We start from the raw sequence: 25,726 nt of genomic DNA, 5'->3' as shown, positions 1-25,726 counted from the left end.
GATCTCTGTGATAGGTAAGTATGCATCCAATTCAAAAGGGGGCCCTCTATCCCGTTCTGTTTAAGTTTAAAAAGAAGACCGGAATGCCACACTTTGTCGAAGGCCCTCGAGAAATCTAAGAAAACAGATCGCACCTCTTTACCGTCCTCGAGAGCTTGCACAATCAAATGACATATATAAACTAACTGACACACAGTGGAGTCGGATTTTATAAAACCTGATTGGAGTGCATATAGAAGATTGTCAGAAATAAGGTGGTTGTATACACGTTTGTAGACAATTTTCTCGAGGACCTTCGACAAAGTGGGAAGCAAAGAAATTGGTCTGTAATTGCATTTGTTTTGGGGGTCACCTTTCTTGAGTATTGGGATGATATTAGCTCTTTTCCAAATATCGGGGAATATTCCATGTGATAAGGATAGATTAAATACAAATGCTATTTTATCAGATATAAATGGAGTAATAATTTTAAGAAAACGATTGTCGATATTGTCATAGCCCTGGGCCTTTGAGATATTTAGGTCACTGATGTATAGTTCAACTTCTTCAGGAGAAGTCAGAAGACAAGATAATCTAGTATCAGTATGAAATGTAAGGTCAGGTAGGGTAGCTTGAGATGTATCAATTGATGATTGGGAAGCAAAGTAGTCATTAAAAAGACAGGCCTTTTCATGTGAGTCAACAACGAACGAGGCACCATCTATAAGGGGAGGTATTGCTGTGTGACTCTTACGTCTATAGAAATGTTTCACAATGTGCCACCACTTTTTTTCAGAGGTTAGTGGATTAGAAAGTTGATTCACTAAATGCGCTTCATAAGCAACCTTGGCTTGCTCAATTGCATTAGACAGTTTGTTACGCGTTTTGCGGTATTTCTCCCAGTGAGCCGAGGAATTTGACAGTTTGGCTATCTTGTGCGTTCTATCACGGGAACGCATGAGTTGGCGTATACTTGGGGACATCCAAGGTTTATCATTTGGTCTTATAGTGACTGTCTTGTGAGGGACGCATTGATTTTTTGCCTCCAGAATTAATTCAACAAGTTTAACGCTAGCCTCATCTACAGTCCCGCACCTATATATTTCGCACCATTTGGGATCACATATAAAAGATGAAAGGGACTCATAGTTGATGTTTTTATAGTCCCAAATAGTGCGCATATAGGGTTTGGGAGCAGGAACACAAAGATTCATTTTGGCGATAGTAGGAGAATGATGACATCCTGACAATGGCGACAAAACACGATGATTTAGAAAGTAGCGTGGGAAGTCGGTGAAAATCAAATCGATGAGGGAGGGGGAGTGTGATAGGTCGCAGGTGGGTTCCTCAACAATCTGTACTAGGTTGACCAGCTGCGCAGCCTGGAACAATTGGGCGCCAGCATATGTGATTGGATCGAGATTCCACCATTCTTCGTGTTTGGCGTTGAAATCACCTGTCACGATAATGGCATCAGGGCGTGATGAGCGTGCCCTAGCAACAGAGTCTGTGAAGGAATCCATGAACTGATTAACCATGGAGGTATCTTGCCCTGGCGGCCGGTAGTAAGTAGAAAACAGGATTTTAAAAGATCTAACACAGACTTCCGACCAAATACATTCAAAGTTAGGAGGTTCTAGATCGCAGCGTCTTCTACATGGAATTAAGTTGGAGACATAAACTAGAACTCCACCCCCATGGCGATTTCGATCACGTCGAAAGGGGGGCTGAAACCCCACCAGAGAAATATCGGATGTTTCTATACTGTCGCCTAGCCAAGATTCTGTGATTGCTATAATGTCTATGTTGAAATCTGAAGCTAATGATGCTATTTCATCGAGTTTGGAACCAGCAGAAATACTATTGACATTTACATGCATAAAAGTAAGATGTTTACCGTGACCTTGATATCTCTCGGGTCCAGAGCTAGGGCAGAGATTAACAGAGATTGTATCGGGCATAATTGGAAAATCAGTTAGTTAGACAACAGTTATATTCTTGATCTTGGGTTGTAAAGTGGGAGGGTCAGTTTTAGTCCTATAAGAATTAACAACAGTCATATTCGAGTGAATAGTACAAAGCTTAAGTTCGAACATAAAGGTCATAATCAGATCGTCATACACACACACAAAAAAATTCAAATTAATAACTATAGAAATATAGTCCTTGTATATAAACTTAGCTTCAAAACAGCTAGGGGCAACACGGCAAATACACCGGGCTATTAATGTAATCATGTTGGCGCACTAGGCATGTTAAGGCAAGGGTTACTTTGTCATAGGTAAGGAGGTCAGGTGTGATCAGGTATGGTCAAAGTATTCATCTGATGTCTTGTATTTACTGACCCCGATGCATAGGTACATAGTGGTCCCTACCAATTTGTATTTGGGCTTCATACCTTTGCCCCTGGCATGGCGGAAGGCATCTCTCAACGATTCTTTCTGTTTGTAGATTACAACCGGCAAGTGCTCAGAGACGCCGATCCCGGACTTGGGCGGCAATTTGTACGCGTGCTGGAGGACCATGTTGCGATCGAGCATCGAGACAAACTTTGCGATGATTGGATTACCTCGGATCTTGGGGAGGCGATGTATGTTTACAAACATGACATTCCTGGCGTTGTTCACCTTCAGCTCCTCCTGCAGGATCTTGCACACGACTTCCACCAGATTTTCATCTTTCTCGGCCGGAATGCCCCAGAATAACAAATTCTGCTTCTTTGAGTAGAGCTCTGCCGCAAGAAGCTTGGCTTCTAAAGTGATGACGCGGTGTTGTAGCTTCTCGTTTTCGGTTGTAGCTTCCTTCTTGAGATTTTCTATTTCGTCGTGGGCAAAACTGACACTTTGCTGAAGTGATGTGACTTCTCCACGTAAAGACTTCATGTCCTCACTCAAGTGGCAAATCGAGTCGTTGAGTTTGTTGAAGCTGGCGGAGGTCTGGGAGGCAAATTCGGCCAGGTTAGCAGAGATCGTTGACAGGGACACCTGAGACGACGCCATATTCTCTTTGTCAAGAGCCTCCGTGAAAGAGTCTTCAGATGTCGGCCTACGTTTTCGTTTTGGCAATTGTTTCTTTGGCATCGAGTTATTGGACAGTTAACAAATCAGTATGCCACAAGAAACGCCAAGAGATGAAGATATGGGCGAGAAAAAACCCGGTGATGACGAGTGCAGTGATTACGTGTCTTTATGCTCCGTCGCCATCTTGTAATTGACTAGGTGGCTGCTGTTGCTATTGATGGCTTCAGCAACTGCTGAAGTCATCAACATCTTGTAGATGTCTCAGTTAAGCATCTTAAAGTACAATGGAAGGTATTAACTTTGAAGACTCGTTTGACGTCAGCGGTTACATAGATCATTGCCCTGGATCTCCGAACCATGGCCACGGCAGCTGTCACCACAGATAAGGCGCGTCTACTGCCTTTACATCTAGACATGGCCGAGATTATACGTGCAGCTCACGGCGACAGGTCGATGTGAGGCAAGTCGCTATAAAACCCGACTGTAGAAGATTGCATATGGTAAAATACTGGTATTTCATTGCACTTACGACTTCATAGAATTGGCATGTATTAAACAGTTGTATACTGCATATCATATGCCAGTGAGAAAGGTTCCGGATTTTGCTCAACTCGTTGTTCGAGCTCGAGGAGCCAGAACCGTTGTGAAGAGATCAACTCTGATTCAGATCCTGGAAGTGTGCAGAGAAAAAAAGGACGTATTGTTTACGTTTTCCACTCATCGCGGATATTGGATTTTATTTTATGCAATGATTTTGAAGTGACATAGATAGCTTCTTCCGTCTCACTACAAGACCAAGTGCACCCTCCAACGCCAAGAGACAAAACGTCATCAGTCAGAACGTGCACGTCATCAGCCAGAATGTTCACATAATCAGTCAGAATGTCACGTCACCAGTCAGAACGTTCGCGTCACCAGTCACAGCGTTCACGTCACCAGTCACAGCGTTCACGTCACCAGTCAGAATGCACACATCTACAGTATGAAGGTCAAGGGATTATCATGAACATGGAGGATAACTAATACATAAGATTTAGTAATTGATATACTAAAGAAACAAGCTTAATTGAATCGAATATACAGATATGATACTTAGAAATGGTAAGGCAAACACTATAACAGCCAACAGAGATCACTTCCAATTACGTACAGCCATTTTCTGTCTACGCTTTAACGTATGCGTTCATAACAAATGTGTAGTCAAATAGAGGTCAACTACAAGAATCTATGATACGTTCTTTTATTTGATTTAATTCGCAACCTACAATTCACCGAAGTACTTGGCACCCAAACAGTCATGCATTTGATGCACTAAAAACGCATTAGATGCAATTAACTAGCAAACGCATTGTGGTATATGGAGGTAGTACATGCCGGTTGGACACGGACAATCAGATGTAGATACGTACTGTGCACTCCTGCGATGACCATGGGACAAACGGTGGATATTGAAACCCCGGCCCCGCGCACACTCCCCGGGAAGATGGAGGTAAAGTGAGACCGTTAGTGACAGGAGACACACTCCCGGCCTCTCGATACCGACGCGAGAAAAGATAGATGAAATGATTACGCTCCGAACACTTCTGGGTCAGCGGAGGTTGTAATAACGCAAATATAATTAGGGCGTGAGAATACCAGGGGCCAGGAAGAGGTGCGAGAAGAATATTGAGTAGTTTTGCCCTGATTATGTAGATCTAAAGTTTGATGGTCTTTTTGTGGACGTTTTGACGTTTTAGTTGTCTTTTTGTCTTCTTTTACTAGCTTTATGTGACTGACAAAAATGCTGCACGAGGAACAATGAGGCAAGAGAAGGCCAAGCATCATGCAATTTTACACCGGGATTGACGCTGAGAGATTAGACGCTACGCCCACTCGCGGGGTGAAATTAGAATTTTTTTTAAAGTACCGTGCCACCGTGAAGGATAGACTGATTATGACGCACTCAAACGTGCCTGTCTGTCCGGTGACACAAGCCCAATTTCGTTTGTGAGTAGACATGTGTTTCGATTGTCAGGGATCGACAAGGAAACGTAGACAAATTGAAGCAGCAGTTTTGTTGACAAAAAGGGACTGTTCTCCGCGTTTATTTCTAGTACTAGTTAGGAGACGATAATAGATGCCTGTTTCTGGGTACCACTACTAACTTTAGCGTAAGTTTAAGGTGGTTACACAACCGCGCGCCTCGGTGCGATAAATTGTCACAAAGACCCGACCATTTCCTCTGTTTCACACATCTTCAAAGAAGACAAGGTCAAGTGTTATTTCATTTGTCAAAACAATCACAACAGCAAACTACACTGTCATGTCTGATTAACGACTAGCTCTACCACCCCTGAACTATGTTTCCTGCCATTAATCTAGCCATCCTTCTTCACAGTATGAATTTCTCTTTCTCATTTCATGAAGCCTAAATCCAGCTCCTTTACACGCATTGGATTCAAGCGCCTGATACAACGAAGCCTGTATCAACTAACTGATTCAAATGCCTGAACAAGTCATCGTTTATTGTGGCAAACTCTAACGATGAGTACCCCTAATGACCTGACATTACTGGTTTGATGTAGCCACGAGTCATCCTGGCTCTTAACAACACCATTGGACCTGAACCAAACCATATTTCTGATTCTCCAAGTACCCTGCTACACCACCACCCTGCTGCCACTCTGCAATATTCCTATAACTGCGAACGCACAACAAGACAAACAAACCTTGGTTTTCACGGAGGTACAAAAAACAAAAAACGACATCTTTGGAAACGAAAAAAGAGTCCAAACTTCATCCTTCCTTCAAATTAGCTTCGTGAAGAGAAAGGATGCCAACATTGTTTCCGCTGCTTTCAGCTGCCTCCAGCTTCCCTCAGTTCCTTTAACAGCTTTAACAGCTTCCAGGTTGGTGACAGGTTAACTTCGTTACACCCATAAGAAGGCAGTTGAAAGCAGTGGAAACATTGTTGTCATTCTTCCTCTCCTGCTCCTACATCGGCGTTCTGAGAGGCTACGTTCCCAGCTGGAATGACCTCCAAGTGACCTCTAAGTTGTTCTACTTACCTCGGAACCAGGCTGGGTCCGCAGAGGAAATCTCCCTGAGCACAGAAGCTCTTCCTTCTTAAACCATGACCTTTGAACATAACTTGAAACAAAAAACGCCCATGTTGAGGATCAGTGAATTCTTACTATTAAGCCGGCAAAACAAGGGACTGTACCCTACTAAAACGTGTCCTACGACATCTAAAAGGCTGAAAGTTCCGCTGCAGTACAAAATAAACACAGAGGGAGGGGGCAAAAATCTGTTTCTTTTATAGTTCAAGACCTAACCACATGATCGTCAGAATCGACTAAAACTACACGAGCTATGTCTGTCTCACTGAACGTAGATGAAAGCATTACCAATCTCCCTCACCGAGGGTATTTCTAGTACTAGTTATGAGAGGAGATTAGATGCCTGTTCTGTGTACCGCTAACTATAGCGTCAATCAAGGCGGTTACATAACAGCCTCGGTGCGATAAATCGCAGCTAATGACACACAAAGCCGACCATTTCCTCTGTTACGCGCATCTTCAAAGAACACGAAAAGTGCACATCAAAGACTTGAAGTCTGCCTCAGTAGAAATACTGCGTGTTCTGAAGGGGCAAAATCTCCCCAACGTGTTAGCGTCTTAACCCCCGGTGAACCCCAACTCCAACAACAAACGTCTTGAGGTTTTCAAACAACCTTGTCTTAGATCTAGGATCATCTAGGGCTTCTAGGACCTCGGTAGCAGTGGGACATACACAAAGGCTGATGGGGGCTCGTTTGTAGGAAAAATATTGTGATGTTTGGGACTAAGCCAAGCGTCTTCCATAAATAGTAGAACGTTACACCTTTGATATTGCCATTTACAAAAGGCATGTCCTTGGAAGGAAATATTGCAATTATAGGAGGGTGCCATGAGAATAGTGAGTAGAGATGAATATTCTAAAAATCTAAAAATATTGGCAAAGAAAGAAAGAAATAATGAATATGGAGGTAGACTGCCCTGTCACTTTGGGAATACAAACGTATTCTAGGCAGCATTGTGATATATTTAGCTAATTGTATTGATAACCCAACAGCTCCAAAGAAGCCGCGGCCCGCCTACAGGAGCCGGGCAACGGCAGATAAAGATGACACGTACTGGATACTGGTTGATTACGCTATTTATGTTCCTGACGGCCGTGCCGCTACTGACAAGCTCTAGTCACGACTGTTGGAAACACGAGGATAGCTGTGGTGAATCGTGGTTGCCGTGACGTCGGCTTGTCTACACAAACACCTGTCACACGTTTTACGCCTAGGTAACACCTCTGCGATCTTTACTCGTTGCTACTTGAAAATCTTCCACCGCAACATCTGCTTGGAGATATTAGTTGGATTTAATCTCCCCATTACACGCCTTACCGGGACGGATCATACAGAGCGCTCAGGTAATCCGATATCCTGCCGCCATGTATAACACAGGCGCGAAGCAAACCAGTCGCGCATGCGCACGCACGTTGTTTGGCACGTAAACTCGTTTGACACACAGAAATAAACACGGAAAATCGATTGTAGAGACTTTGATTAAGCCGGTCTCCGACAGAAAGTGCAGACTGGATTCAAGTTCCCGCTGTTACCCAGTTTTACCGATATTTCGACGCCGTTGTTTTAATTAAATGTAACACTGTAGAAGAAATTAAACACCCACGACAGCTTAATGTATCATCCCCAACATTCGCACTAAGCTATGAATACAAACTTCGTCTTACATGTACTAGATATCATTAAGCTTGATACGATGCAATACACGATGTAACATCTACAAGTGAAGCATTTTGACGAATTAATGATTATGAACTCATCCGTTGATTTTTACCCGATGCCACTGGAAATTGATTGATATGAGGTATTGTCAGATAGATGTTGAGATAAACGTCTGGATATCGCTTGTAAACGATCCCCTGACACTGTCGATAGAACTGTTTAGCTTTTGACGTATGCAGGAGGCAAAATAACCTGCCGGCCACATCACGTTAATATCTGGGTTCTCGAATCTTTGCAAGAAATTAATAAAGCCGGCGAGCGAAATAACGATAAGGGTGGACAGAAACAGGCATCCTGTGATAGACCAAAATAACTAGAGCCGTCACGACGTCAGCGCATATATAGGAAGAAAAGGGCTGTATTCAACTGTTGGCGCTGAAATACAGCATTAGTATTGTACGATTTTTTTCAAATCTGATAAAAATTTCCAAATCGTTATGATTTTAAATCTTTTTAAAATCTGACAAAAAACTTAAGTGGGCGCATCCAAGAACCAGGAATTTTACATGGTATGGCCTTAGGAACCGCGGAAAATCCGTCAACAATTCTAATACGAGCATATCTGCTGGTCCGGGCGTGTCAGGTGGGCTGTAATGGCCCGGCGTTGTTTATACTACCGACCGTGATGTTTACCGAACACGTTTGCCAATATGACTCCAGCCCGCCGCTTATCGCAATCAATCAGACACAGGCAAACTGGAGCACCTGTGCCGTACCGTCTCACGGACAAACAAAAACACCAACACTTCAAAAAGGGGTTTTGTTACAAAAAGACTTTTTCTCTCCTCCTCTTCCGCTGGATCTCCCTCATCCAGAGATGAATGGGAGCTCCTGATTGGCCGGGTAAGAAGCGACCCCCCGCGAACGATAAACGTAAGAGCCGAAGCCTGCGGGGATCCCACGTCATTTTCTGACCGTTTTATTAGTATGCTGTACTGCGAGCTATGAGGATCGGGCGGGGGACCCGCGGAAAATCTGTGCCGGCGACCAGGACTAGCGGACTCCGCTGAGTGTGTGCGAGAGTGTGAACGTGCCACGCCCGTGGATTTTTCCGAGTCGGGATTGTGTGTTTGGATACCTTTTATTCCGGTGCACGTGACGGGTGTGCGACGGCAGCGGGGCTTTGTGCAGGTGCGGCGGCGAGGAGCGGAAAAGGGCTGCCGCCATGGGGTGTACGATGAGCGCAGAGGAAAGGGCCGCCATTGAAAAAACCAAGCAAATCGACAAGAATCTAAAAGAGGACGGTTTGGTGGCCTCCAAGGATATCAAGCTTCTTCTGTTAGGTAAGGAGCGGGTTTAGTCTGGGCCGGGAGGGTGTTTTCTGCAGGGAGGGACAGGAATGAACGCTAGGCAGACAGCCGGTGTAATGGAGGGGCGCATATGTGCCCGGCATGGTATCTCCTATCACTGACAGGCGTCCAGCCAAGCACTCGGACGTGCATCTATTATGAATGAATAAATACATGCATGCGAGAATCAGTCAATCCTTCGTTCCACAAACACATGTATTTCAGCCTTTTGTTCTCTCTCTCCTCTCTCTCCGCTCCAGGTGCGGGCGAGTCGGGGAAAAGCACCATCGTCAAACAGATGAAGTGAGTACTTTGCCTCTATACGGCACACCTTCCTGTTTGTGTGCGAGCTAATACGCGGAATAAATCACACAGCCTCGTTTATTGCTACGTTTTCCACCACCCTTTCCCCTTGTGTCACGCCCTGCCCTGAAGAATCATGCACCGGACTGAGGATAGCCGTGCGTTTCATTAGCCGCCGATTCAATGCCCCGCCGGAAAGCCGTATCGCTTCTTTTATCATCATTATTCCATTTTCTTACGCAGGATTATCCACGAGGATGGGTTCACCACGGATGACATGCAGCAGTTCAAGCCGGTGGTTTACAGCAACACCATTCAGTCCCTCACGTCCATTTTACGCGCCATGGAGGTCCTCAAAGTGGAATATGGGGAGCCGGAAAGAGAGGTAGGTGACACAGTATGCACACAAAACGCTTTGATATCGGATAGAGGTTACGAAATGCATCAAAGGGTCAGAAAATGCATTTGGCGCTTAGATTTTTGTTACCCGCAAAATTATGAACCGACCACACAGCACGAGCGCGTTTGAATGGAAAAACCAATTGGACCAATCAGTAGCAAGGTCAAGGGTGAACCGAGGTGAAACGCAAGCACCTGAGCACCTGCTACTGACAAATGCCCCCCCCCCCCTCCCCCAAAACTGGTTTGATAGGAGCGAAGTTAAAGTTCAAACGGCAGTTACAGTATCAAGTTACCGACGTTTGGGCGATGCCCGTTTGTTGTGTATTGAAAACGCCACCATCTAATCACACACGACAGACTAACCATCCGGACAGGGCGGCTTTTAGCAATACCTGCCCTATCCGGGTGGTTAGGCGCTCGTTTGTCCCGAGTCTATGTTCCCCCTGACAGCTTCATGAAGCTAGAGTAGGCACTGTTACAGGTTCACCATCAATCATAACGCTAAACGTGCTCATTAGCATATACGCCACTGTCACGTCAGGGTCGAAACGACGGGGACAGATTAGGCTGCGCTTAATCATCTTGCGAACGAAGGAAATGTTATCTCCAAGCAGATGTGGGATCCAGCTCATCCTCAGTGTTTCTCGTGTGCTTTTGTGCATACAGGAAAAGGCGAAGAGTTAAAAAGGTGCGCTGCTGAAATAAAGACGTGCTAAATGCAAAAGCACGCGTAAGGCCCCGAGGCTGAGGTGAATCCTGCATCTAAATGGAGATTTTTAAAAATGACCGCAAAGAAAATATGCGAGGTCTATGTGTACGTAGGAAAATGTTTGCAATATACCCTTCTAATGCCCCGATCCTTCTGTATCAAGGTGCTAGTGTAAACAGTGGGCGGTGCACAGACGTAGTGAGTTATTGTACCAACAGGCTGGGTGGAAAATATGTAGCAAATTCTGCAGTGTCAAATATGTATCGAATCCGCATCCGCCACGTCTGTTGTGTAAACATATAACATATAAACATATGATACATGTGAAAACAGACGGTGTTCTCCGGGCTTGGAGATAAAAGAGTGGGTCAACTGTTCTTTTAATGACGAGATTTACGCCACATTTTCGCCCTATTACGGTAAGCACAGATCACAACAATGACATGCTTCCAAACACATCCATACAAATTGATACGAATACAGTAATCTGATGTATGGATTCAGCTTCTTCTCGCAAATGTAAGAGGATATTGGGTTCATATCGGTTAATCTAAATGCTTGAGAAATATGAATATTAATGTGTTACTCATATATGTATTTGTTATACACGTTTTGCAATTGTCGATCCCGGATGTTGCTTTGATCTTTCGAGAACCTTGCTTTCACTATTTTTTATCCGTTGTTGCTATGGAAAGCCCCTTTACTGTGATATACCCATTGTACACGGCTCGTCGTAAAAGCCACGTCACAATCGCTTCGCCAAATGTCGAAAAAAATGTTTGTAAACTACAGGTATATCCATGGTGAAAGCACGAAATATGACCGTCATTCTATACTAAAACCTCTGATATGCAGCCCCGTGCTGCACGAAGTCTGCCCTGTACAAATCTCCCCAGACAGGGGTGTTTATATACATCAGGTATAAATCTATACGGACAGATTGTATACAACTCACACAGGGTTCTGACGCTTAAGCACGACAACAATCGTACCATTGACCTGGCCCGATAGAGCCGTAGGATGTTGGTTGGTTGGTTGCTTGTTTGTGCCTTTATTTGATCATCAATACTCAAACCGACCTGTAGGCTACCTGTCATTGAGGTCACGTGTTCACCCGACAGACTAAGCTTGTCGGGATCCTGCTGCATTTTTGTCTGGTGTCAGAGCGTTGATAGAAGACTAGCGTTTTGCTGCTCCTTTCTGTGCCCGGGAACCCGTACCCCCAGGGGAGTCATTACTGATGAATGCAACATAAAATGTCAGACTTAACCTCTTGACAGTCGTGTAAGGTTACGCTAAATCACTGTCCCTCTCAATACCTGGCTGACAGTGAATAATGTCGACATTGCATGTGCCGCGCTTGTGAGCTAACATGTACAGACGGTGGACAAATGTTGCGACAGAATCTTCACATGTAGCCAAATGACGCTCCGGCCACAGGAATAGCTGTTTCCTTGTACACTGTGCTTACAGAGTGGTAATTGTTTTTCGTTTAGTTGAAATTGCGTCCTGTTATTTCTCAAAGTATTGATGTGAATGAACTTCGATTCATGTATATTTAGTTAGGTCAAAATGTCGAGCACGCCGGTAATTTTCTGCGCACCATACAAATTTGGAAACACTTTGTTCGGAACTTACAAGTTTCTATAATTGGATGTTTTCTTGCAGTCAGATCTAGTCAACAGTAGAGGTATATCATTATTCTGCATATCCTTAAATGGTAAAAAAGGCACAGTTTTGTAAAGAGCTACATGTTTAAGAAAACTAGTCCAATTGTATATCTTATATCCTCTCACCGCTTACATTCTTTAATGATGATTTGATAGAATCGGTGAGGTAACAATATCTTTAAACATGAAACAACATGCGGCACGAGGTACGAGAAATTGCTTCCAGCGCGACGTAATTAGCGATGTAGAAACACCTCACGTTCGGCTAATGGGCTATTAAGGTGGAGAAGATTGGCACCGCCGGATTCTCCAGGTAGTTCCGCCTCCTCAAGCTTGCGTCACAACTCGGATGGTACTAACGACGACTGCAATCAAACGTCGACTTACGTACAGCGCGGCGTCACTCGACAGATATGATAAATGTAAGAGTCGTTTTTATAGGTTGAAGTGAGGAAAGTAGCTTATTTAGATGGCCATTGCCGTTGCCAAAAGTATCACTTGTCTAAGACCACCTTGGGTATGAGTAGATGTAAAGGAAACGTAACAGTAAACCGGTACCATGCAGGGAAACAAGAACTTACAAAACACAGCCTCTCCAATGTCGGCTGAACTGCTAATCATCAAATACAGTCTGTATCAGTACAGGCTACAGTCGATCTATAACGAAGTACGCTTTTTCTTTACTGCAAGGATGCCAAGCCCTTGATGTTATACGTGAATTATAGTTGTCACACATCTAAATATAACCTTTCTGATCGACCCAGTGTATAGACCGCCAGATAAAGTTTGTGTGTACACATATGTGTACACATACCAGCATAGCGCAGCAACCAAAGGACGCCCACTCCAATATGGTGCACATAGAAATCAAGCACGTTATTGGTCACATAATATATGGATTTGGGACGTAGAGATTAGAGAAACTGCGGGGCTTATTCGATTCATTACATTTTAATGACCTCATTTAAGTGAATTTTATTGCAAAATTGAGAAACCACGAATCTGAAGAAAGGAAATAGCTCAAACGGATGTAAGATAGAAGAGTAAGGGTTGATTAGTGTAATGAGGTTGTTCCTGAAATAGCCAAATATTACAAAATACATGCCTGTCACCGTGGAACACGTGACTAGCAGACTACGATAGACGCCGTACATTTTGAATATTGCCCCCTCCCTCACATATCGGAGAGAGCTGGCATACAGAGCCAATGACTGAGGCTTATAGAGACAGATGGCTTGTTGGATTACATATATGTACGTGTTGTGCTTTATAAAGTATGATTACGTACCAAGCATGTTAACCTCGGTCCTCTGTTCCGTATTGGGTCGCGCCCGTATCCCAGTCCGTAGCTGAAATCATCACACTTTGGAAGGGCCTGGCATTGGGCATTGGGGTGACTGAAGACATTTACTTTGACTAATTCTAAATGGCCAAAGCTAGCAATATTGATATATTGGAGACATTTACGGAAACAGGAAAAATTAACAAAATTACATTTTAACACTACATTAAGTATTCAAACTACTACATTAATGATACCGTAGAAGATCAAACCTTGGTTGGTTGCAAAATCTGCATTTATATCAATCTTACAACGAAACATTCCCGTCTAAAAAATATTGTCTGTCCACCCAAGCATGCCCAGCTATTGGGGTTATCCCAGGTAAGGCGGTAAGCCAGGTAGCGATATTTATGAGCTCAAGTACAAGCAGGTAGCAATATTTATGCGCTCAAGTACAAGCAGGTCTCTTGTACACAAAGCTCCCACCGAGGTAGTGATATACTGTCTCAAGCAGGAGAACAAAGGGGTTTATGAGGTCCAGCCTTTGAATGGCCCCCATCTGGCCCAGTCCTTGATAAAGCGTGCTAAGTAGTGAGAAAACAGGGTCAGGTGACTCTAAATTACGCCCACGTCTGGAGGGGAGAGTTAGGGTTGGTAAACAGTTTAACGGTAGCAACGTTATCAACACTGTCTCCGACTCAATAGGTTTGATACACATGTACGTCCGGCAAGGTCGCTATGTTTTACATGCATGTTTGTGTGTAGTCATGTGAACATTCAAAGAAGTATCAATGGATTTTCACGGTTTCTGGAAGGATGCGGGTAGAAATTGCTAGATTGACTAAAATAACACCTACCGACATATCGAGTATGAGAAAGATCTATCCACGACTTCTCGAGTTATGCGGTTCACAGACACACAGCACCGAAAATGACCTTCTTGGCGAAGGTAAGTTATTCAACCAAAGTGTTGATTGGAATACAAGACTGACCAAGGCAACCGGATACATGCATCTAGGTATGGAGCGTGTGCATGTCACTGCAACGAAGTTACTTGCTGCGCACAAAATTACATTTAAGATCAGATGTGCCTTTTCTTAAGCTCTATATGTAAATGATAAGTAGTGTCCGGCTCAAAACCTGAAAGACGTACAAAATGCCACATAAACACGTATACATCAAACCGGGGATTAGTTTTTCTCGCTGTGGGCGGTGTTTTGGAGGATTTTACACGTGGCAGATGTCAACGTGTAATGTTAAAGGATAGTTCATAGATATAAATGAGTTGTTTATTGACATAGCAAATGCAGAAAGGCCCTAGATCTACCATTCAGCCTATGGTGTGTGTACTATCAACACAGGTGGCACGTACAGTGCTGCTGCCAAGTTTGTCTAGATCCGAATGTAAAATGATTTATGCTAACATGACAACGGCAAAGGGATAGCAGTATCGGACAAACTGATGTATGTTATGTGACAGCGCAGTTGCTGACTTTCAATATAAGCATGATAAATGTTAACAGATCTTATGACCGTTTGATACATTTTGTATATTATATTTCATATATTTGATACAATATGTTAAGGATCTGCATTTGATTTACTTTTATTTCTCCTTCACGTGCCCATTGCCTGGCCTGGACTAATTATTGCCACAAATCTGGAGGCTGATGGTACTTAAAACGCCCTTTTGTTATAAGTTCACTGCGTCCGCTTTCCGTGAACAAGTTATTGTCCAAACATGCCAGGTCATTATCTACTCCGAGATCCTCACAATAGAGACATCTTCAAGGATATGTAGGCGGAGGCAAGGAGCACTAATGGCCCCTGGGATTCACGGCTGCTGTCCCTGAAACGTTATTGTCGTTCTAAGTCCCTCTGACTGCGGCTGTTTGAAGTGGCGGTGTTGAAGAGCCAACATGGCGGCTGTATGGACTGGGCGCGCGCCAGGGGAAATGGGCGCTATTAGTGCCGGCTGCTCGCAGGTAGCGGAGCGTAAGGTGATGTGATTTGTAGCGACGTTCTAGATGCTTTCATCCGGCAGCAATAAGGGGGAAACCGCTGGCCTCTTCCCATTCAGGGCACTGCCTGGCCTAACTGTGTACTGGGCAATACTGGGCGTTCCTGCCCAGTCACCTGCATAGACAATCTAGGGAAGAGATAGATGTTTGAATGGAGAACAGCATGCAGTAGAAAATAAGGCTTTCAAATTTGGTTCCAGTGGGTGATCAACCATAGTAAGGAGGCAATATTGGAAATAATCTTGTGAATTACTTGGCGTATTGCAATTTAGTAAACGCGAAAGCTATAGATGTATGTTAATCTGTGTAACGCAAACACCGCTATCCGGCGCTACAACGAGCTAGCCTGGGTGCCATCCTCCGTAGTAACTCCTGGCTGAGTCAGCGGTTACTTCGGAGGATGGCACCCTGACTAGCAACGAGCCCCTTCTCGGATGAAATTGGACGGGCCGCTAGAAGCGCGATTTAATCAGGCTAGATGTATAAAATTCACGCAAATCAGCCCTCTTGCTGCAATGTAGATTACTAATGAGCCATTCATTAGTTCATTAGTTACCATTTTATACTGACAACAGGTGAATATCTAGTTGAAGCATCTCTTAAAACAATGACCACTAATTATTCTGCTGATTTTTACCATTCAGGCCCTGGCTGCAGAGAGACAGTAGCTGGCCCACCCGATAACCCAATAACAATTAGCCTACGGGAAAATCAGGATAACGAATCGGTTCAAAACACATGTACACCTACCGATATTTCTAACCTGAAAACGTCAGTTCTACTGCAAAGCGACATTTGTCATACAATGAAGGGGACCGGTGAGGGTAGTTCAACCCCAGCGTTCAAAAGAACTGTGGCCAAAGGGTTCAAATGGCAGCAACAGTTCCCCCTCTTTCCAAAGGAGAATTCTTCTGCATACTGTCGGGCTTTGATGCCTAATCACCTATACGGGAAGTGCAAAATCCAAAGAGTTTGAAGATACAGTATATTGATGCTTTTGAAATGATAATGTCCCAGCCTAAGAGCAATAGTAACAGTCTACTCTTTGCGAACCATCGGGTTGATACCTTCGACGCTAGGCGGCGTAAGCTAAGCTGGCACACTCCATTGTGACCCGTCTCTTTGCGTCCGAAAACATTCCGAGGTCTTTTCATTGAGCCAGCATTGGCCTTACTATTGTCGACTGGTCCTTCCGCCCGCACGTTTTTACACTACTTGATGTGCATTTTGTGTTATATGTAAATGTCTGTATACTGTCTTTGTTGTTTTTGATATGGGCCCTTGGCCTGATGCAAAGAATAAACAAATTGTTTCGGTTGCGGTGCAGCGTAACACGATCCCCTCCCACGTGCACATGCGCACATGGCAAGCGATGAATAGCACGCTTTGCGCCGCCCATTCACTAGGATTTAGGAATATATGAAGTGAAGCCCTAGGCACAAAAGTCTTACGTCAAATTTACGGCAGCAAATGGAGGCAAGTCTTGCGTCAGTCGTGCGTATGTCGTACAATTTTTTGAGATTATAAACATAAGTACATGGACAAAGTGGCGCATGACGCACTCAAGTTTACAAAACTTATTTTGACGCCACCACTTAACATAGACATAAATACAGGACCATAAATAAATACTAAGCGTGGTTCAAATACAAATACATAAAGTGATAAAATAAGTTAAGCAAAGTAGAAAAAATTTTGCAGGTCACATTTAGTAGGTCGCAGGTCCCGCCCCACCCAATGTCGAAGTCGTTTCCAGGACACACAACACGGGGCAAAGGTAAAACAAATCTTAAAGGCGTTTTGATGAGATGATTTGAGTAATGTGCCAAAATACTAATATTAGAAGTAATATCCGGTGAGTATTGTCGTTCAAAGTTCAGCTGTTTTGTGACGGAACTGATTGCCGTAGGTGCGTGTCGGTTCATCAGTTATTCCATGTCACACCTGACGTTACCATGCGTCACGGATAGAACACGTGACATCTTCACACAAAGCGCCCCGCTGTGACGCCCCGCGGTTGTACATAGCGCATTCTATGAAGTTAAGGAAAGCTCTGACGACATGGAGACGTGACGCTTCGCACTGTTGGCCTGGAGGAAAACGGATGACGAGAATGGCGGTGTTTGACTTGATTTGACGCGGAAGTTAACACCAGATCCGTAAACACCCGCAGGACGTCGTGACGGTACCCAGCCGCGTCAGCCAGGTGTGGTGGAACGGCACACGGGAGAAACCTTAAGGGAACAGAATGACTTAAGAGTAATCGAACAATCTCAACCAAGCAAGCAATTCATTTTTGTCAAAATCACCCTGGCAGTAAAATATAATCAGCATTTTGAATCAACTTCACCAGCTATGTTTCTTATTGTATTCAATGTAGCAGATCCATGATTTTCAACTTCATAATGCATAATGGGCCCATCCGTGTTTTTTATTTTATTTCCATCTTACCGTTCTCGTAGCCAAGTTAGTCTAGCAGATATGGTACCCCTATTACCAGACATTTCTCCCGTAGTGCCCCTGATCGCTGGGCTGAAATTGAAGTTAACTCCCATCTGCTTTTCTCAATCACGTCTGCAGAAATATTCAATTAGTGTTCGATTGCATTTGACTGGTGTTTAATTGTGTTGAGGTTGTGTGTTGGATTGCGTTCGATTGATCAGCTCAATGTGCGCATGCGCGGTCCAGTTGGTGAGGGACCCATTTCTGGACTAGACGGCTGTGAGTTTGAATACAGATGTTGTCTTGTCCTTGGGTTGTTCGTACGTCCTGCTCGCCGGCCAGTGGATGGATAGCTTTCTGTAAGGCGCGAAAGTGCGTATCGAGACAATCGACAAATTGTCGTTGAGACGCTTGTCTTCCCTATGCGCCGTGACACTGGCCGGGCTCACAGTACCGGGAGAGATCGGCTGACGGTGGCGGAGCGGCACTGTCAGGCGGGTCGACAACATGCCTCACCCCGTGACTCAAACCGGAGACCCCTCGGACCTAGCACGAGAGGCTGACAATGCTCGTGGCCATGACAGAGCAACAAAGTAATACAGACTGATACTGAGCCTACCCTTTCTCTAGGAGAAGAGAAAGTGCTTCCGTCCGGCCGAAAAAGGTCGGAATACATCATGTCATCCCGGCGGAACTTTCCTACGCTGGGCAGGCGCATGTACCTGCCGACATTTTGTCAGAGCGGTTGGCCAGCCATAGGAGAGCACCCATCTGGGTGGCTAATTCCTCCGGCTAACCCTGGCAAAATATTATTAATTTCTACTATTCTTCCAGTCCGAATGGAGGTCTGGTAGAGACTTGCACGGCCGTTAACTAGTACGATGGCGGTACGCTTACAGGAGGTTACTCATCAGGTCTGGAAATGAGATGGCTCAAAATGCCAAACGACGAAGAAGGAGAGCTACAAACACATGGGAAAATACATGCTGTTTGCACCTCTTAACGGAGGCCATGACATAAAATCAAAATCAATATTGCTATTTAGCCCACCACAGCGAATATACGAGTTCATTCATGTTTATCTGATACATAATACATGAAATAAATTCAGCGAGCTGGGAAGATTATCTCTTCCGTGATACACCATTTAGATAACTCAAGCCAAGACGTAAAGATCTTTTAAAGCGTATTATTTACAGCATGGACGGACGTTTGGGTACTTATAACGACACCACTCTCATAGACGTATCAAACATGCGTGCACCGATGCGGATAATGGCGGTTTTGCTGGCAGTGAAATACGGGATGGTAATATCGTTGCGTGGTTAACATATGGGGGCTAAGTGGTTTATGGACTAGACATTGAAAGTGCGGTATATAACAGCGCGGCACCGTTAATCATGTACCTATATATGTTTGCAATGGTGAATGATACATTACGACTCACAATTTTATTGGTTTCTTATGTTTATAGATTATGCTGTTTTTCTACTCCAGGACAATTAGCTTGAATACAACAGATAATCTCTTCTAATATAATTCAAGATAATGCCTGGGGTTGTTGCTCTCTAAACTGTTGCTTAAGGTAATTACTATTCTAGGGAGAAGTTGCCAGGAACCGTATGCAAAAATGATCAAGAGAAGTAGAATTTCCTGCTCATACTCAGCAGAGTGTATATCCTATAAGATATCGGTAGCATAATCCTGTTGGTTTAGGAAAACCAACATGCTGGAAAAGCCTCTTGGGCGTCCATTAGGTTATCGGCTTACAGACAGGCTACAAGTAGCGTTATTAAACCACTCTGACACCCAGGCTCGCCTGGCGCCACAATTGTATGGAATAATGTGCAAGTGAAGAAGGCATTCATCTTTTGTGTTTGTGAACATATTACTTTCCTTTCGGTCGTTGGCTGAATCAGAGATTTGTATGGCTTAGGCGATGTGCGAAGGTAGTATAGTGACTTTGGTGGGTGTTCACAGATACAGTGAAGGATAATGCAGTGACCGTAGGTGTGTTATTACAACGTGATTGGGTGATTTTTAGCCAGAGATCTGAATGATTGATCCAAGCATGTGACACATACATAAGGTGCCAACTATCTAGTAATAATGGTCCTGCCGTGAACAGATAGTCGCACGAGTAAGGCGTGCCTGTCGGCCATGTCTCAGTCTGAGGGCCAGGCGACTCTAGAATGGTCCTGTACTGTACTGATAAACACACACGGGAACGTCATGTGTTTTATTCCAAGTACAACACGCGTGCGGTGCGTGCGAGATACCTTATGGGAATCACGTTGCCCTTACCAAGGAAAATGTAAGGGTATTAGAAGAGAGAAGGGGACCGTGCCGTGTTGATTGCAGACTGGGGAAAAGGTTGCAGCGGACCCGTCAGCGGGCTGAGACAACGCTGTTGAAGTGGATGCACGCAGAAGAGCACGCGCGCGGAATGATGATTAAATCTTTTCACACTTATTTTCTCCCCAACCTTTCCGTCTTAATGGACGATGGTGAAGCTGTAGATTGTTAACAAATTAACGTCCTTGTACTAACATAAAAATCTGCTGACGGATCGATATTGCTCCTTGGCATTTAATCTGATCATGAGACGTGTAGAAAACATCACTTTGCATTTCTGAGTGCGGAAACACACACACACAGACGCACTCGCTTACTCACTCACTCACATACACAGATAAACACACACATAAACACACATACATACATACCTACATACTCAAACACACTCACAGACACACTCATACACACAATCATACGCGCGCGCACACACACACACACACACACACATACATACATACATACACACACACACAATCATACGCACACATACATACACACAAACGTACACGCACACACGCACGCACACTTACACATTCACATATATACACACACACCGTCACACGCACGCGCGCGCAAGCCAAAAGGAATACTCCACTCCCTTTGGGATGAAGTATGATTAAAACACAAACCGAAGCAACAGAGGCGGTGGATCGTGCGTAGCCGTAGGCGTCCCAAAATGATGACGTTCTCCGTCATTAGATCGTGCCGTTCCGCCCTCACCACGCTAATGCACCTGTCCGCCATCAGCACTTCATCACCACATCCACTTGTTCTACAACAGGTCGATAACATGTAGGCGGGGGGAGGGAGGTATGTTTAGGTAAAATGAACTTTATTTATAGACAACATTACTGTAGAGTATAAACTTGTGTAATTTGGGTACATTTCTGGCGTTGAACGATATTGTGGTGAAATGATGCACATCAAGGGGGGGGGGGGGGTATTGTGTATAAGTGTAGAATGGTTACATGAGAGTATCTATACGTTTTGTCAGATTGATAATCTAATTCTAGATCATTATGTCCCTGTAGCCTAAAAGGATGGTTTGCCTAACCGCTTGACCAAAACCTGCTCTCTGGCGGATTATAAGTTGTGTATCTTATAACGCGTACAGGCCGTGTATGTGTATGCCTATAGACTCCTATACTGTAGGGTAAGCGCTATCCTTGCTATTCACCCAGGTTTGCTTACGGTTGTGCTGATGTAATACCCTTGCCTTGGTTTGCCGTGACCCAGAAGGGTTCCTTAGATAGGGGTCGCCGAGAAGGTCATGTCCTCTCGCCTCGCCCTCGACCCGACCGCTGGCCCGCCCGTCACGTCTCCGGAGTAACGACTGAACCGTGGGACGTTCTTAGTCTCTTTCACAGTCTAAAACCCTCCCTCAAGATTGATTATCTGTCCAATTGATTCATGAATAAAACACACGCACAGGAATAGAGGTCAACTGTTATTCTGTGTGGACAAGACAAGCCGGTCTTTATCTTGTTGATGGAGTTATGATACTCCTGTGGTTATGAATATTAATTTTGCAGCACGGCAGGGCGAACGTAAATGTAATACTTCATAAGGTAATACTTGATGGTTCATTGTTCAAGTTTCATTCTATCGCATATAACGGTAAGAACATCTAATAGTAATAGTTCTTATTCTCTCTCAATACTTTACCCATTCTCCGATTAACCGTTATCTCTTGTTGATTTTGTATTAAAAACAATCCCTATGTAGAGACGGCTGCAATTTCTTGAAGTAGGAAGAAACAAATGGCGGTACAGATGTATCTAGATAAGAGAAGTACTAGTATGACACGTTATTGTTATCATCCTAGACCTTATATAACTTCTTACCGATAGGCAAATAGACTTCGACAACGGTAGATGTCACCAGCATGGCTTGAGCGATCCCGTGACTATGATGGGCGCTAATAACCACTAATACCATCCGTTACAGTGGGGCAAAGATGACAGGCATTGTAGCACCATGGGCGGAACTAATGCCAAAATAATCACAACCGCCCCGTTCTACTGTGTCCGACTGAAATCCGACCTAAACGGGAAACTTTTTCACGCCCAGACTAAGTAGCTGTAGCGCGAATCGGCCCAGAAAGGGAAGATATATAACTTCTCCTTGTTCTACATATTTATTAGCTGAGCTTGGCCCTGTTCCTGCCATTGAGCGCCGGTGGGGAAGATATATTGATTTGCGTCTGACTGAGGCTATAGAGGGCGGGGATCAAAAGCAAACGAGGTCAATTGCTTTTCACAGGCGAGTCCACGGATCAGGATCAACCTCTGCCCTAGATTTCAATCTTTGCCGTAGATGGGAAAATAATGTAGAGGCGCTGGGTTTCCCATAGCCAACAGCCCACACGGTTGACATGGCCTGGCGTGAAAGCAAAAATTATTTTCCGTGAATAGTTTCACCGACATGGGCTTTCATGGGCTATTGAAGTTTTCTTGAACACAACAACTGTTCTTTTCCACACAAAAAATTGACTTCAAAAGTCACACTAATGGCCACAGCACAACCTTGTCTCCTTCTTCTTCAAAGCGACAGGAAACCATTTTGTTTTTCAAAGCGACAGGAGGATCACGATAGAGTCGCTAAAATCGGGCCCCCACACGTACACACGTCGTGTCCTTTCTGGACCTGGTTGATCCTCTTCCATAGCGGGGATTGACACAGCACGGGCCGGTCCCATCAAACAGTCATGGGACGCACCGCCGTCCCCAAGGTGAGAGTCTGCAATTACTCAGGCCAGCGGCGGCACCTTTCATATTCTCCGGGCCGCGGGAGCAAATTACACGACTCTTCCATGTAGCTAGATTGAACATCCCGTCTGAAGGGCGTTTGAACTATTTGTCTTTTCGATTTCCGTGCGATAAGCTATAGCTCACGACTTGTCAAAGAGGTAAGTCGGGACCGGGGGAAATTATTTCACGGAAAAATGCTCCAGTTTTGTAATGGAATCGCATTGTCAGACCGGGAAAGAGATGATTTGGCATAGATGAATCTTGTAGTATTAACATTTGTACACATAATATGATAATATTGTTGGTAATTTCTGAGATCAAGACTTTGTTAAGAACATTTTGTAAAACTTATGAGCTATTTTTACCATAGCATAGTCGACTCATAATATAGTACGTGTATCTAAATCTTTGTTATAAGTTTTTTTGTTTTAAAGGTTTCTATTATTTTACGAAGAATGTGAGAGTTTCAATACATATATTGCCATTTGAAATTGAAACTGACAAGAGTTCATTGAGCTAAACAACAAGCTTGTTACCAACATGATTTTAGACTTTATGAAAGGAGGTGGAAAAGTGAAACCGTCGCGACTTTCAAGGGTAAAATCATGAGAACTTTTGCGACGCTCCCCTGCCATTGCAGTAACGGCGGCCTTCAGAGAAGCGCGAAAATGAGAATGGCCCTACACAGATCTGATGGCCACTGAGATATAATGGGACCACCTAGGTGGGCAGACGAACCGACGTTAGCGTATTAAACCACGGCAATATAGTGAGGGATACACCTTGCAAAAAACGACCGTATTTGGCGATGAGGCTACAACAGACAAGCGTCTGGAAACGTTTCATTTCAGCAGTCAGACGTGACAAAACAGTTCGGAATCGCAGAATCCAAACTGACAGACGTGTTTGACAGGGCAAAGTTCTACCTTTAATACGTGGCGTTTTCCTGATTCAACATGGCGGCCGTCTTGTCGGAGGACATCTTGTCAACACCCAGAACGGACCCATGACTGTCCAGCGCGAACAGGATGTTGGTGGGAAGCCCAGACATCTGTCAACTCTGTTCCTGACATGTCGAGATTTCCGCTTCTTAGATCCGCCTTTCTTACATAAACCCGTGGGTCTTCTTCCTGTCAGCTTACTATTTCGTTATTCTGGTCGTTGTCCATCGGATTATCGGATCTCCGGCGCTTAGTCACGAGAATATCACTGACTTTCTTCCACTCCAATCAAAGGATAATCACTGATTCTGAACTGCCATGGTCAACATCGTAACACATTAGGTCGTGTAAAAGGGCCCTCATGTTACTGTGACAATCAGATTGCCGAGCTCTAGTGGAGACTAAATTTCATAAACACCACACATCTTCAGAGAATCAATGACGACGAGGACAATGTATGGCACTGATAGTTTGCAGTGAAAAGACGTTAAGACGGGCCTGCGTATTTTGCAGACATGAACAAGTGTTCGGAGACCTCATACCTCCATGAAATAGTTAGAGTATTCATCAAAAGTAGAACATTCCTACCATGCAGCACAAAGGAATAAGCTACATCGGGGGGAGGACGCTCATGTAGCCCTATTCCAGTGAGAGATTGTGTAACATATGCTAGGTATTCGTCACTTTCAAGAAGCTAAGACTTAGTGCCGCTTTGAGGCTAAAAAGATTACTACGGTAGAACGTGGCACAAAAATCAGGACTACCCCCTTCAAGCTGTCAACTGATATTTCGAACAAGTCCTTCTAATGTATAAAAGTGAACTTCCCAATGATGCTAAGTCTTCAGCACCAAGGACAGGCCTTTAGCAAGGGCGTATTGTGCGGCTGTGAAACTTAACTGAGTCAGTTGACTTATTGCACGGATTAGCTTCCTCTTAACCGTATTAGAATCCATTGGCTACACCACTGGAAACTTAACCGTTCTTGCTGTTTGACAGTCGCCATATTTAACATGCATTTCATATGTTAAAATTCGTGTATTCCATTGGAGAAGAGACTCCTTAGCAGCCGCAGACCGCAAGGCTTTGCAATGAGTCTGTATGTTCTTATTTTCATACATTTATGGCATCGTTCCAGTCTACAAATATATGATATGCTACATGCTGGCTAGCTGGCGTCCGGTTTATTGTCAGTTCTAAACTGGATTGTTAGCGCCAGAACCCGGCTTGCTTAAACATGAATGCTATTTTGTTGGATTCCTTAGATAGCACGGTGACTATGACTCTAAATAGCCCTAAATGAAAACAGTGACAAATAGTATCGTTCCTAACGTATCAAACTATGACTATGCAGTATAAGGCAAGTGTGGCTCACGATATAAATGCGGCGTTCGTTTTTGCAATATTCTGAAGTAAGTGTAGATGACAGGCGTTCGCTATGATATCATAAACGCCAGCGCCTCAAGCAAATATGGTTGATTTATGGTTTCATGGGATCATGTTCTACGGCTATATATTATTAAAACACGGGTAGTCTGTGGGCTGCTGCGGTGGGAACTAATCAAGGTCAAGGTAAGTTTGAAGTAAAGATCAACACCACAGGATCAAAACCGAACTCTGCTTAGACAAACACAAGTGCGCTGCAGGCTAAGGAAAGCGTCCGTTCTAGCAGACCTGGAGTCTTTAGGACTCTCCTCGCGGTTCTTAGTGGCTTTTTGTCGTCAGAACGAAGTGTCAATCATG

General features: G+C 44.2%; 2 protein-coding genes across 2 annotated transcripts in view; one reads left to right on the top strand and one right to left on the bottom strand.

Moving 5' to 3' along the window:
- Window positions 1-2,279: 2,279 nt before the first annotated feature.
- On the bottom strand, window positions 2,280-2,978 carry LOC136438368 (uncharacterized). Its single transcript, XM_066433136.1, has one exon. It carries the CDS (start codon window positions 2,976-2,978, stop codon window positions 2,280-2,282), a length of 699 nt encoding a protein of 232 aa, XP_066289233.1.
- Window positions 2,979-8,605: 5,627 nt separating this feature from the next.
- Window positions 8,606-25,726, top strand: part of LOC136439365 (guanine nucleotide-binding protein G(o) subunit alpha-like) — a 29,125-nt gene continuing 12,004 nt past the window's right edge. Inside the window, exons 1-3 of the mRNA XM_066434762.1 lie at window positions 8,606-9,101; window positions 9,368-9,410; window positions 9,654-9,795. Of these exons, the coding sequence (XP_066290859.1) occupies window positions 8,984-9,101; window positions 9,368-9,410; window positions 9,654-9,795 (303 nt within the window). The 5' untranslated portion in view covers window positions 8,606-8,983. The remainder of the gene's footprint in view (window positions 9,102-9,367; window positions 9,411-9,653; window positions 9,796-25,726) is intronic.

The sequence above is a fragment of the Branchiostoma lanceolatum genome, chromosome 7, assembly GCF_035083965.1.
Source record: "Branchiostoma lanceolatum isolate klBraLanc5 chromosome 7, klBraLanc5.hap2, whole genome shotgun sequence".
Taxonomy (NCBI): Eukaryota; Metazoa; Chordata; class Leptocardii; order Amphioxiformes; family Branchiostomatidae; genus Branchiostoma; species Branchiostoma lanceolatum.
This window is presented reverse-complemented; position numbering and strand designations above follow the sequence as displayed.